The sequence below is a fragment of the Coffea arabica genome, chromosome 6c (assembly GCF_036785885.1).
Source record: "Coffea arabica cultivar ET-39 chromosome 6c, Coffea Arabica ET-39 HiFi, whole genome shotgun sequence".
NCBI classification, from domain to species: Eukaryota; Viridiplantae; Streptophyta; class Magnoliopsida; order Gentianales; family Rubiaceae; genus Coffea; species Coffea arabica.
This window is the reverse complement of record NC_092320.1, coordinates 6,630,680-6,644,894: the sequence shown is the minus strand read 5'-3', so window position 1 is coordinate 6,644,894 and position 14,215 is coordinate 6,630,680. Positions and strand designations below refer to the sequence as shown.

General features: G+C 35.9%; 2 protein-coding genes across 5 annotated transcripts; one reads left to right on the top strand and one right to left on the bottom strand.

Annotated features, from left to right (window-relative positions):
* Nucleotides 1-1,058: 1,058 nt before the first annotated feature.
* Nucleotides 1,059-4,358, top strand: LOC113691363 (arginine-specific demethylase JMJ22). The gene is made up of 2 exons (XM_027209469.2): nt 1,059-2,507; nt 3,836-4,358. The coding sequence occupies exons 1-2, from the start codon at nt 1,198-1,200 to the stop codon at nt 4,074-4,076; spliced, it is 1,551 nt and encodes a 516-aa protein (XP_027065270.1). The 5' UTR covers nt 1,059-1,197; the 3' UTR covers nt 4,077-4,358.
* An 845-nt stretch (nt 4,359-5,203) lies between these two features.
* LOC113693585 (uncharacterized) lies at nt 5,204-12,267 on the bottom strand. 4 transcript variants are annotated; one of them, XM_072052459.1, is made up of 16 exons: nt 11,953-12,267; nt 11,643-11,825; nt 11,026-11,099; nt 10,815-10,956; nt 10,568-10,656; nt 10,321-10,474; nt 10,059-10,240; nt 9,175-9,236; nt 9,025-9,105; nt 8,846-8,944; nt 8,606-8,727; nt 7,968-8,066; nt 7,456-7,565; nt 7,146-7,233; nt 6,321-6,517; nt 5,204-5,651 (listed from the first exon to the last, which is right to left on the bottom strand). In XM_072052459.1, exons 2-16 carry the CDS (start codon nt 11,757-11,759, stop codon nt 5,435-5,437), a joined length of 1,833 nt encoding a protein of 610 aa, XP_071908560.1. In that variant the 5' UTR covers nt 11,760-11,825; nt 11,953-12,267; the 3' UTR covers nt 5,204-5,434. The 4 variants fall into 4 exon arrangements, with proteins under 4 accessions (XP_071908560.1, XP_027067928.1, XP_071908559.1 ...); XM_027212127.2 differs by having other exon boundaries at nt 9,025-9,236; XM_072052458.1 differs by having other exon boundaries at nt 9,025-9,236; nt 11,643-11,822.
* Between the last annotated feature and the right edge of the window lie 1,948 nt (nt 12,268-14,215).

The following is a 14,215-nucleotide window of genomic DNA, read 5'->3' as shown; positions in this document are numbered from 1 at the left end:
CTTTCTCTCTCTCTCTCTCTCTCGTGTGAATTGCATTGATTGTTGTAATTTGTTTAGACAGGATTTATGTAAAGTAAAAAATTAATTGGGAAATATACTAAGAAAATGCTTTCAAATCCAAGTAAAATTTTGTAAAGAGAATCAATACCCCCTCACTTCTGACAACCTTACTGATTCCCTTTCCAAAAAAATAAATAAATAAATAAATGTTACTCGTATGGTTTTTAACAATTTCCTCCGTTGAGTCTACAACCTATGTCCATGTCAGACTATTGTACCATATGTTAAATGTCAAATACCGTTGTCGGAGGAGGGCTGACCGTTTCCCATACTCACAAAGCGGGACTGGTGCATATGCATGGACCGTTAATCGAGTAAATCTTGGCGCCTATGAGGTTTAGTGGTTTACCTAGTGTTATCAAAGAATTAATTAATAGTATCACCAATGTCACGTGAGGACAATTTTGCAACCAAAAATTAAAAAAAGGAAGAAGAAGAGAAAGAAGAAGGTCACGTAGGCCTCAATTGAAAAAGAAAAATAATGATTTTAATTATTTTTCATTTTTTCAATCATTCTTTTTTATCTTACAAATATGTCTCTCAAAAAGGATTATTGCGGTATAATCCTAAGAAATTTTGGATTGCAATTTTTCACCAAAAATATTTTATGTTTTTCGTGAACTTATTTTTTAATTATTTTTTTATCTCACATATATCAAATCACTATATTATTTTTTTTTATGAAAATTCTTAAAAATAGCAATCCAAACAGGAGGAGCTTCGAAAACCCCCAAAGCTAAAACAATATTTTTCAACGGCATGGTGACAGTGTGAATCGAACCGAAACTTTGCTTACCTAATTGTTTGTTTTTTACATTTTAAATCCCTTACTAATTTACCTTTGACAACTCGGTTAATCCTAATTGTCTACTATTTACATAATTTTTTTGGGAAAATCAGTCATTTATGCATAGGACCTATGGAAGAAATTCATTTTCTTTTTTCCTTTTCCCTTTCTTTAATAAATTCTGAAGCTCAGCAGGAGTAAATCAAGGAAATTAATGAATTATTTGTGCTTCGAATCCTGATTCTCTTGAACCCTTTGGTCTCGTGGCCAAGACATTTTCTCTTTGGTGGCGGCTAAATGCTACAGCCTAATCCTCCTAATTCATCCTTGCTCGGCCACCATCTGATACAATGCGCGGCGCCAAGAATCTGATAGCCCAGACCCACAAGAGAAAGAGAAACATCAAGCAGAAAACTGCTTGGAAGAAGCAATGCTCTGTTTCAAGAAACCATATCTTTGCTTCAAGAAAACCTGAAGCTGACATACTCCATGAGCTGGAAAAAGAAAAAGTCGGTGATGATAGTGCAGAAGGTTTCAGCCTGAAGGCCTCAGCACCATCAAATTCTCACGGAGTTCAACCACTGGGCAATCTGTACTTTAGCCCTTCTTCGCACAATTCAAGAAATTCAGGCCTCGGTAATCTACAGTCATTAACTGACGAACTTGTACTTGAAATTTTAGGCCTTTTGGGAGGTACCCATTTAGGTGTCTTATCAACTGTGAGCAAGTCTTTGTATGTTTTCTGTAACCATGAACCCCTTTGGAGGAATATTGTTTTGGAAACTTGTAAAGGTGGCTTTCTGTTCTACGAGACTTGGAAATCTACTTATGTCAGTGCAATTAGGCCGTCTTTTGAAATTTTAAATTCGGGTTTGAATGTTAGGGACTTTTATTCTGACTACTTGTTTCAGAGTTGGCTTTGTGCTAATCTTGAAATGAAACCTGAATGGCTTGAAAGGGATAATATAGTACGAGCCAAGGGAATTTCTGTTGAAGAATTTGTGTCAAGATTTGAGGAACCGAATAAGCCAGTTTTATTGGAAGGGTGTTTAGAAAATTGGGCTGCGTTGGACAAGTGGGACAGGAATTATTTGATCGACTTATGTGGTAATGTTCAATTTTCAGTTGGGCCTGTGGAAATGAAGCTTGAGGAGTATTTTAGGTACTCTGATCTCGCCAAGGAAGAAAGGCCATTGTATCTGTTTGATCCCAGATTTGCACGGAAAGTTCCAAATTTAGGCTTGGACTACGAAGTTCCAGTGTATTTCAGTGAAGATTTATTTAGTGTTTTGGGGGATGAGAGGCCGGATTATCGATGGATAATTATCGGACCTGCTGGTTCTGGTTCATCATTCCACATTGATCCTAATTCCACATCTGCTTGGAATGCGGTGATTAAGGGATCGAAGAAATGGATTTTATTCCCCCCTGATGTGGTGCCACCAGGAGTGCATCCAAGCCCAGATGGAGTGGAAGTGGCCTGTCCTGTTTCAATAATAGAGTGGTTCATGAACTTTTATAATGAAACAAGAAGTTGGAAAAAGAAGCCCATTGAGTGTGTTTGTAAGGCTGGAGAAGTTATCTTTGTGCCCAATGGATGGTGGCATTTGGTTATCAACCTTGAGGACTCCATTGCCATTACACAGAATTTTGTTAGCAGGTCTGTTCATGTTTCTTTGCATATTCTGTGTTGGAGTAATTATGCTTAGTTTCCTCAGTGTCTAAGTGCGTGCGGGGCAATTTATCTCATGAATGAATTCATTTCTCCTTGATTTTAATGGATCCTAACAGGCAATGAGATCATATCTTATATTTGGTATTTTAAGATTTATGTATCCTTTGTTGCATCTTACTACATATTAGCTTTTTAAGGTACCCTAATTTTTCATGTGACCCATTGATTGGCAAACGACCGTTTTGTGATAACCTACCCCTAACTATTGTAAAATGTTCCTTGAGAAGGCTATGTGCCCTGAACTCTTGTGAAATGTATAGACCTTAAGGAAGAGCAGCCTTGTATATGTGTAATCAGATTAAGATCATATGAAGGAGGAATGACTTTGTACATGAAATCAGCAAAAGAACTAAAGTGTCATTTTTTTTGTGAGTTTTTGCAACATTCTTTACCGGCGAAACCTCATTCAAAACAGGCTGGAGAAATTCCAGTGAGGAATGAGAATCTGTAATTTGGGTGCTCGGTGTTGTGGCTCTGGGGAAGATGAACAGAAGATGATTACACAACAGTGTATTAATCTTAGCCTACACATGCAAACTGTTTCCTAATTTACCTTTTTGTTACTTGTTGCGACCATAATCACTTCTAAAGAAAGAAACTAATTCTTGTGATTGAAGGGGCATACCAGGTTGCATCTCTGTTTTGAAATCCATTCTCCAAATGTCAAATAAAGGATATAACTAGTGCTGAAGGTGCTTTCTGTCTAACTGGGTGTTAGCAGTCTTTTCATACAGGACAGATAAATTGTGTCTCATTACAGATAGGTATAGGCTATGAAACCCTCTTTGCACCTGCAATTTTCACGACCTGTAGTGATATTTATTGCTTCTCATGAGTATAGCTAAATGCTTCAGATTTCTCAATTCTTGATACTGTTGGTTGGTGATTGTTTAATACAGACTAATCTTACAAATTTGAGCTATTAAGCATCTCCTGCTATGACTGCTACGTCTGCTGGTGGACAGGTTTCTTTGTTTTGATGAGAATTCATACCACTTGGTTGTAACTCTATTTGCAACAATGATCTAGTGAGAAAAGATAAAAGCATGATGATGCATCACCATCATTGTGATGTTTGGTATGATAACTTCTAATCAGCAAACTTGGAGCTCTTTTTGTATCTGTTCTGTGAAATTCCGTAGCCTTTCAACTTGCATCCCCAAGAATTATCATTTTATTCTTTTGCCGTATCTCTCTCTCTCTCTCTCTCTCTCTCTCTCTGTGTTTTAACTGTATTCTACTTTCTCTTGCAGAAGGAATTTATTGAATGTTTTGGATTTTCTAAAGAAGCCAAATGCTTGCATGATTGTTTCTGGAACAAGAGACCGGGTGAATTTGTATGAAAAATTCAAGAAAGCCATTGAGGCATCTTTTCCTGGAATTGTTGATGACCTGCTATCAAAAGCAGAAGATAAAAAGATCCAGAAGAAGAAACTTTCATTCTGGGAATCAGTTACTGATTCAAATGCAGGTGCTTTCAAGTTCTCTTTTTAGTGCAGTAGGTAACCGCATATTCCAGAAATTGGTCTTTCTTATGTGCAATATCACAGCAGATAAAGAAGCTATCTCAAAATTTTGATATCTTTAGAGTTAGCATTCATTATTTTAGATCGTTAAAAATGTGTGTTACTGCACTACCTTCTATCTGCTTTACAAAGCATCAAGGTGCTCACATGATTTGCATTATCTTCCTACATATCGGAAGAGGAGAGAACACGGAACATGTTTACTATTCCTGCCAGTAATTAGTGGTGGACAAATTTCCCTTGTTATTGACTACTGGAGCAAATAATGCCCAATTTTTTCCTGCTTAACAAGGTTTAAGATTTCAATGCCATTCAAGAAGATACATTTAGCCGTTGGGAGGCAGGGGTCATGGGGGGATTGGGGAGGAGAAGGGGGAGGGAGGGAAGGGGAGGAGGAGGATAGGGGGTGGCTGGGGAAGGAGGGGGAAGAGAGAGGGGGGAGGTGGTGCTAGTGTCGTTGGTGGTTGGAGCAATGGTGGTGGCTGGGAGGAAGAATAAGAGAGGAAAGAAAGGGGAAAAAAAATAAAAAATATTAATATTTTTTATCTATCTAATAGATGTTGATTGAGTATTCGTTAAAATGTGTTTCAAGTGTTAAAATTTTTGAAAAAATAAAGTTAATTAAGGAAAGTGTATAAATGCAAGAATGAATAATAATTATTAATGTGTATATATACATAATAAATTATGTAAAATTTAGATGTGTTAACGAATATCCATTAAACTTCCGTTCAAAAAATTCTTAATTTTTTCACAAAAGTTTTTGAACAAATTATACAGTAGAGTTTTATATAAATACTCAAAGAATATACCATCCAAATATACCCAAAATTTCTTTTTACAAAAAATCTCACCCAAATTTGAGCTATTCATGATATACATTTTGGTGACGCATACTTTAATTAGAGCACAAGTTCATATAACATTCATGAATGGTTCGATACAGTTATTACAAGAAATAACATGTACACAGCAGATGGAGGGGGAGGATTGACTTAAATGATAAAGTGAAAGAAATTGTACATGGAAAATCTTGGTTCACAATCACTCACTTGAAAATAATTTAAAAAAAAAAAAAACCATGTACACAGCAGATGGACCCGGATCAGATACCTTTTTAACTGTTTGAAGGCATAAGCCAACACAAATCCATAGCTTTGACTAATTCAACAAACGCTCGGATGTTTTCCAAAGCAAAGTGGTTCAGCGAAAAGGAGTGGGTGTTATACAAGATTAGGTCAGATAATGTACACATGTCTAGATTGCAAAAGGAAGAACCCGGTTTGCAATTACACAAAAATAGGTTAGTGAGCTCCTTCAAAGTAACTAAACGCGTGAAAGTGAAGCTGTGTATGAACCACTGTTGTACTTCAAGCCTTTCAAGAAGGCGGAACGAAGGTGAGGAGAAAAGCTGGTGTTTTGAATCCCAAAATTCCAGATATCTTTTGGCAATGCTTCATAGGTTGTGGCTTGAGGATGAGAATCCTGACCAATAGTGTCCAGACCAACATTCAAGCCAACTGACGTGGGCTCTGTCACGAAACTGCATGTCATGCATATCAAAGTAAAGTGATGAGTATTCTACAAAATAATGCATTCAGATCCATATCAACACGGTCAAATAACATCAACAATGAAAATTAATATACAGGAAGTGCCTGATTGCTAAGAGCAATTAAATTCTACCGCATCATAAAAAATCCAACAAAAAACCAGGCCATCACTCAGATATGCCTTTCGACACATCCAATGCATGGCTTACTACCATCTGCAGAGCAAAGATAGTTGTCCCTTTCATTTGCATTCTATCCACCACTACGAATACCTGTTTGAAATTATTCTTTTTTATATGCTCATGGCAGGCATGTTCAATTAATGGAACCCAAGTACTTATAACTGAAACTATACTTCAGAAAAGATAAATGTTCAATCGCATTTAATATTGTCCCACAAATTTATGTTCATTGACCATTTGAGCAATTAGTTTGCTGAAACCATACTTGCAAGCACCTTGCACTGTAATCCTTCCAATAGGAACTCCAATTAAATTATCCATTACATAATCTATGAATCCAAGTGATAATCTCTTTCTGAATAAAATCCTAGTTTCGCGTTCCTTTTAAAATAAGCAAATGGAGCTTCATAATACTGAGATGGCAATTCAAACCTAGAATTGCAAATATCGACATTTATGGCATCAAAGTTTCAATACCTGGCCTCGAAGCTAGTCCCATCAGATCCCATAGCATTGCATATGCAGCTAATTATCCATGGTGGAAGATATGCATCCTTCACTTCGACACTGTAATGGATACCAGCAGCTGAATCCCGGGTGGATTCATCAATTGCATTACAGTTTTTCAGTGGCAAATGCATTTGATCAGCTCGCCTAACCTCCTTGCACCTAACCTGCATGTTTAAATGAGGTAAGATATGTGAACTGAAGTAAATTACATAACATGGTAATGAATAGTGAATATTAAACAAAGTCATAAATCCATTTCGAGAGACTAACCCAAACTGCAAAAGAATGAGATTTAAAAAGCCATCTTTTGGCACAAGAGCAGGAATGCTGGAGCAGCGGGTATTGAATATCTTATGAAGATATCTATTCATGATTATAAAACGAAGATATGTTCAAGAACTGTTAATTTCCATTTTTCTCTGCTCTATAACAGAGAAATAAAACCTCTTAAATGGAGGTTAAACATATATGCAAACATAAATTAAGAGTCTCAATTGATGTTAATTACAATCCCAAGGAGCTAATATAGTAGTTGAACGGTAAAGCTACTTTAATCATCTTCCTTTCATTAAAAAGTCGAACAATCCCATTTTAGACACAAAGTAGTGATCACGTTAATCAAGAACAAAAAAAAATGCAGGAGTATGTCATGGCACAGTGACCCCCACCCAAATGAAAAGGCTGGAAAAAAGAAGAAAATCAGGTGGCACAAAAAGATTTTCAACATATTCATTTAACATGCACAATAGATAAAATTCTTAAAAAGCACCAGCCTACAATTTAAAACCTTACCTGTGGAGCAGAAAGAGCAGCATTATCAAATGGCGCCGGTGAATACAAGATGGGAACATCCACACCAGTCAAAGATAAGAAAAAGAATCTGCACACACAAATGATGGGATATAACAAGTGTGATATAACAGGTAAATAACTGTGGGAAATTGAATTAATTGAGTTTGTTAGTGACATTATATATTCCAAACAACCAAATTCAACAATTTGTTTCTGTTCTCCTTAATACATGTTAGAATTAACAAATTCCTTTTTTCCAAGAGAAACCTAAAATGGGTAATATATATTGTCATGAAAGAAATGCACTCACCTATAATTTAGCAGAAAATCATATAAACCATGCACACTTTGGTTTCCAGTAAACATGAGCAGAGATTGTGGGCCGTTATTCACATCAGACATGGCAACAAAATGTTGACCCTGCATTAGTTAGTTGAAAAATCAATTACTGACAAAGAGCAAAGCACTGACAAAATAGCCCACAAAATTTACTATACAGGAACAGAAATAAATTAACAGTATCATTGCAAATTTACAATGTCCCAGTGGCTCATAAAAAATGCCTCTTTAAAAACAGTACATCAAGACCAATATCAAAAAGGTTTGATCTCCATGTCACAGTTATTTCTCTCGAGCCTTCAAAGAATTTAGGAAACCATGGTAAATACAAGAATGAAACATGAGCAACACCTCTCTTTATGACATGGATTAGATAACTAAACTATCCAACAATCATTACTATGTGATAAAAATTGCTTGAGACTGTCACTGCACTTGCCAAATTAAAGACATTACAAAACAACATCTGCAAAGTTATGCTACCTCAAGATTATGGTTTTCAAGCACTGAAAGCTCAATCAGGTCTTCTGCATTAACTTCATCCATCTTAGAGTGGCAAAGAGGCATAGAAAAACAAACATCCTGCAGAAAGAACATAAATCAACCATAGGATGTCATAGATTGCAAACTCAAGCTATCTGAAGTTAGACTCAGAAATAAGAAGTTCCAGTGAGCATATAGCCCAAGTTATAAACAATTTCAAGACTCTATGCAACTCAGATAGAATGCCAGAGCAATTTATCATAATCAGATCATAGTTGAGGTTAGATTCCTGTTTCTACAATAACTACATGCAAGGGAATAATCCACATAGCATTTCCTTCCAAAAACCATAAATACAAGATATACGAGTGGACTGTTAATTTCAGCTTTCCTACACTGCGTGCACCATTAAGCCCTGATGTTTGCCTTCCCTTGTCAAGATTTCAAACTATAGAAAAAAATATTCTATAAAATTGTATTGTTAAAAAAGTTCTATAAACTACCATAGATACAGATTTAAAGAACTGACATTAGAAACCAAAAGAAGTTAATAAAACCCATAATTTAGGACATAAAACAAGTAATTTTCCAATCAAAATTGTGAAGGTTTTTTCACATATAAAGAATATAAATCTTACATGTTCTTTCAGAAGTGACCTCAAACCTCTCGTGGACTGAGATATATAAGCATTGCAACTACGTTTTGTTTCTTTTGGACCATCACAAGCAGTAAACATCACAACAAACTGTGCAGTACATACTGCAAAATTCAAATCAGGTTAGAAGTTAACCTTTCCAATCTGAAGCACATAAATGTATACAGAACTCAGTAATGCTGAAAAAACCATGTCACACATGCAAAGGTATAAGACCCCTACCGTAAAAGATGTTACAGATGTTCTTTCTAAGTAAGTAGTATAGACTCCGAAATGAGTCCTCCCAAGCCTTTTGCCGATTTGTCAAGAAATCCACTTGCCCTTTAAGAGCACAAAGTTTTTAAAACAAGAAAAAGGGTATGGACAAGACCAAAAACAGCAAAGGCAAGATAATATAGTACCTCCCACTGCTGCAGAGGTCAATGCAGATATAACTGAAGGAGGTAAAGAAGACTGTGGAAAGACCCACGATGACAACCCCCCTGCATCGCATCTGGGAGTTAATGAACCAAGTTCTGTGGAACCGGCCATATCCTGACCTACAGACTTACCATCCTGAGAACCACTCTCAAATTTACTGCAGAAGGTGCCACAATTCACTGACCTATGAAACCTAAAATATCAAAAGAAGTTACTTTTAAACAGCTGAGGGTGTATTACCAACTTGAAGGAAAGAACAGATGATAAAAGCAAAAGAGACTAAGAAAGAGCACTCGTTTGGAATGCCTGTACAAGCTATGGCAGTCAAATTAAGCAGCACATGCTAGGTAAAAAACTTCTTTTAAAAGGTGAAAAGCCAGACATAACTGCCTAACAAGGAACATGTGACTCATTCAGGTTCGTAGTAATCTGTGATTAACCTGAACCATGAAGCATCCAGAAATTCAGAACACCAAAAACAAAGGGCAACGGAAATAGACATAAATCAAACTCCATAAACAAAATGGTCAATCATTTGATAAAGGTAAAATGAGTGAGGAAATCAAAAACAAAGAGCACAATGTTAGATAGCGAGAAGCAAACATTAACAATCCATCAGAACAAGTCACAGAAAATTTGCTTTTCCAGGCCAGTTGGTCAAAAAAATGGGTGAATCAGTAGCAAATAAACAATAAATACTCCACAATAAAACTAGAAAGCATAAAAAGAGAATAAACATCCATGCAGTGAATACCAATATATAGTGACTGCAATAAAACAGAATATGTGGCCAAAGCAAAAGGTTCAGATTCTAATGACAAACACAACTGATAAGTTGCAATCACCAAAAGCTACTGCAAATCACCAATTGCATACAAAACATATCCAGACTTTGTAAATAATTGATGGCAGCAATGTGGAAATCAAGAAAAATAACAACCCTTGAAATGTATATCATTTTATCTAAAAAGATGTAAAGCACTTGGCAGAATCAGGGCCATATCAGGAAACTCACCAGTTCACTGAGGTCGAGGACACTACCCGCATAGTAGTTTTTAGAGTCAAATCCAGAGGAGTTTTGTTTCCAGAAATAATGAAATCTGAGAAAGAACTTTGCAACTTCAATTCCGAAGACTTAGCTAGTGATGCTGAAGCAGTAAGACGATCATTGGCAACCAATCCTTTTAAAGCTTTATCCTGGGAAAACAAATACTCTAATTTTCTCCAAAGAAATTGACTTCCAGAATAATACAAACAGTGCAAAGAAGATTACATACCATGTCAACATTTAACGGGCCAGACAAACTATCACCGCCCAGAGATAGCTCGGCCACATTACGAAAGGTACTCTCACCACATTTTTCAGCTGTGTTACAAGTTTTGGTGGCCCTATCTTCACAGAAGGTAACTGAAGTGACAGAGTCCTCCTTACTTCCAAAGGCAGAAGACAGACAATCAGTAAATTGAAGTACAAAATCTGAACATTATCATAAAGCGTTGTAAGTCATATTCCATACACCTTACCATGATGTTTTTGCTCGACTCTCATCAGCAATATTCATGGGAGCAGAGGAAGCCTTCAATCTGCCACTAACTTCAACAGGAGCATTATCCTGTGATTGACTAAATACAGATTAAAATATGTATACAGTAACTTTGGATAAGTGCATTTGCTGTCTATTTCAGAAAGTTGAATCATACAAATAATGAATTTAACATGATTTACAGTATAAGGAAGTCAAATGAATAACACTCGAGATACTGTTACAACCTTGGAGTGTTCCTGTTTTGAGAGCAACCTAAGTCTGATACTATTTTTTCTGACAGGAAATAATTCATCCATGCGAGTATCAATATATTTCGGATTTTTGGGTAAGTCATTTTTTTGGACAGGAACATTTCCCTCGCCATCCCTACAAGTGGCAAACAGTTTTTCAGTTTGTAGTTCACAAGGTAACTGAAAAAAGCAAGACAAAGCTTACCTTGTAGAAGCAGTTGCAGGAAAGAGAGATTCATCTACAAGCTCTATGACATTCTTCCGTTTCAGCAGCTCCCCCTTCATCCATAAAAAATATATATACATAAAAGATTTTCACTTTATAATTCGATTCTGGTGCAAAATGCTGTTTTGGAGGAGATATGCGGTTGTTTTGTAGCATTAGTTTGGGTTACACAATTTTGAACAACAAGAAGAATAGAATTAAAAGAGGAAGCTACTAACAGTCAGACATACAGATGATGCTAATTAAGTGGAGGCAATATCCCCAAAACATAATTGCAAATAATTGTACATTTTATCAGAAGGGAAAATTTAGTAGTACTTCATAAGGAGTCAAGGAATAAGTAGTTTCAACAGGAATTCCACTAATATAAAACCATCACCTGTAAAATTAAATAGTAGAATTTTTGTTCAACTCGATTTATCGGGAGAACACACCTCAGCAATCGAATGAAAAAGCCAGCATACCCCCCCCCCCCCGGAATTAAGAACGAGAAGAAGTTCACATTTAAAAGCAGTAAATTGCCAAACAATAAATAAATAGAAAACCATGGTTTCGCATTACGATATGGAAGCAACCAAAGAAGAAACAGAGGTTACCCGCAACTCAGACGGAGTTTTCCGTTTCATAGTAGTAGTCGTGGTAGTGGCCTTAGAACCTCCTCCGCCACCAAACGGAATAGTACTTGTCTGAGCCGCTGCAGCAACCTTAGCCATACCTCTGCTTATAGTACTTATAGTCCTTCAAAATGGAACAAATACTTCAAATTCTTGCTGCTCCTTCTGTCAATAAAATAAAATTCATAAAGCACAAAATGAAAGTAGATGAAAACGTTAGGCTTATGCAGGCGAGTGTAAGATCAATATTAAGAGATTCGATTCGGTTATAACTGTAGGATCGGATAATAACCTAGAAGTCAGAATGCCCTAATCGCCATTGAAATCGAAAGATTTGCCCCGGAAAGGAATGTGTTGTGTTATTTAGGGCAAATCAGGAAGAATGGGAGCAGGCAGTGGTGGGATGACTGAGGAAAGTGAACAACGATGACTATCGAGACCAGGGGCCGAGCGGTTGTAGTCTTGCTTTTGCTTTTGCTTTGAACCAATTTCATTTCCCATTTTCCCTCCCACTGGCCTACGAGATGACGTCTTTCAGTCAACGACGTCCACCGATCTGTCCCCTTCCACAACACACACACACACCAACCCCTGCCGCCCGGCCCGCCCCCCTCTCTCTCTGTTTTTACATTATTGGGTCGATTTATATCTATTTAATCAGGCAGTGGCAAAGTCGCTACAAGCTGAAGACCCAATTACAATTAGGCCCAAGCATATCCAACTGAATGAAAATCACGTAGCCACAACTTTCGGCCCAATGTTTAGCTTCTTTCGCAGAGCCGCTCCAAATAATATTCATGCTTCTCGTATTTTTCTTCATTCAGTCAATCAAAGGGGTTTGTTGTTGTTACAATTCAAATGATCTCACGAATGTTGGTCTGTTTGGTTAGGCACACTTGCTGACAAAAAAAAAAAAGTTTCCGGTATAAGTGGGAGGGTTTAAATTCGGAATTTCTCAGTAGCACTCTCTCCTCCCTAAGGCTTCATTTGAATAGGGAGAAAAGGACAGAAAAGAAAATATTCAGAGAAAAAGAACGGTCATTTCTTTCATTTGGGAGTTTAATAAGACAGAAGAGAAGTGAAATGAATGGATAAAAGTCTCGCTCCAATTGTTGAAAATGTTTCCGCCCAAAAGTGGGAAGAAAAGGACGGAAATTTGTTGGGCTCCAAAAGACATTTTTAAAATATCAAGTTTGTCCTTTAAAAGCTGATACAAAAATTTATTATTTCCAATATATCCTAAAATTGATTTCTATAAAAGCACCGCAAAGCTTTCTCAGTCATGTGTCCTGTACTTTCAATACTTCCAGCGAAAACTTGGCTTTCTTCCATTTTTCACTCATAATTCACCAAACAAAAGGTATTTCGTGTAATAGAAGAAACCCATAAAGAGCTGATATGTTATGGGTAATTTCTTTTTATTTTTTTACTTTCACGTATTTAATTTATGTTAAATATAAAACCTACTAGTTTTCATTTCGTAATAATATTAGTGTAACACTTTTTGAACTTGGCTTAATTAAATTTATGTATTTAATATAAATTAAATGATTCAAAGTAAAATGCTCATAAATAGCTAGTATTTTATTCATATAATGAAAGAAACTCGTAAAGAACTGGAATGTTATGGACAAATTTTTTTTACTTTCAAATACTTCATTTATATTAAACACAAAACATGCTAGTTTTCCTTTCATAAAGATATTTGTGTAACGGCTTTTGAATTTTATTTGCAAATATTTATGTATTTAACATAAATTAAATGATTCAGAATAAAATATCCATAAAAACCTGGTACTTGGCTCATGTAATAGAGAAAAGTCATAAAGAGCTAGAACTTTATGGGATATTTCTTTTTTAAAAAATATTTAATTTATGTTAAATAGATAACCTACTAGGCATTTCCAGCCAATATAAAAAATCATATGTCGAGAATACCTAAAAGATACTGCAAGGACTTGAGGCGATTTACATGCATGCAAGAGAATCAAAGTCCAGCAAGAAATTTGTTTTATTATTCACCTTGTGGGAATACAGATGCAATTGTTTTAGAAATTTGTCTTGTTCAAATATTTTATTTATGGGAACAAGAAAGCTAATTTTTGGACTTTGATTTACAAATTGAAAGGGTAAATATGTAAAGTTGTATTCTCGTAAAATCCTTTCTTTCCATATCTCTCAAACTCTCAAATAAGAGAAAGATATTTCTTTTATTTTCTTTCATCAAACTCCCAAACGGAATATGCATCTTTTCCCTTCTCTTCCTTTCTTTCCTAAGCTATCTTTTCTTTTCTTTTCTTTTCTCTTCCTTCGTAAACTCCCAAACTAAGCCTAAAATTTGTTCTGTTTGCATCATAAATACAATTTTTATTCTTTTTTTTTTATGTCACATGTATCATATCAAAAAAAAAAAACTATAATATTATTTTAGATTTTTTTTTCCTCAAATAACCACCTATCCAAGCCGAACGGACTCACTGATATTCACATTCGCGTTTTTACGTATATATATCCGATTTTAATTGCTAAGTGAGAGTAAGTTGGGGGTTTGTTTC

Bases quoted from the DNA above. Each gene is read 5' to 3' on its own strand.
- LOC113693585 (XM_027212127.2), bottom strand. From the start codon at position 11,759: ATGGCTAAGGTTGCTGCAGCGGCTCAGACAAGTACTATTCCGTTTGGT. The intron at 10,241-10,320 runs GTATGTAATCTT...TTGTTTTCCCAG, and splicing joins GCCCGTTAAATGTTGACATG to GATAAAGCTTTAAAAGGATT. The intron at 8,728-8,845 runs GTAGGGGTCTTA...TGAATTTTGCAG, and splicing joins CATCTGTAACATCTTTTACG to TATGTACTGCACAGTTTGTT.
- LOC113691363 (XM_027209469.2), top strand. From the start codon at position 1,198: ATGCGCGGCGCCAAGAATCTGATAGCCCAGACCCACAAGAGAAAGAGA. The intron at 2,508-3,835 runs GTCTGTTCATGT...TTTCTCTTGCAG, and splicing joins ACACAGAATTTTGTTAGCAG to AAGGAATTTATTGAATGTTT.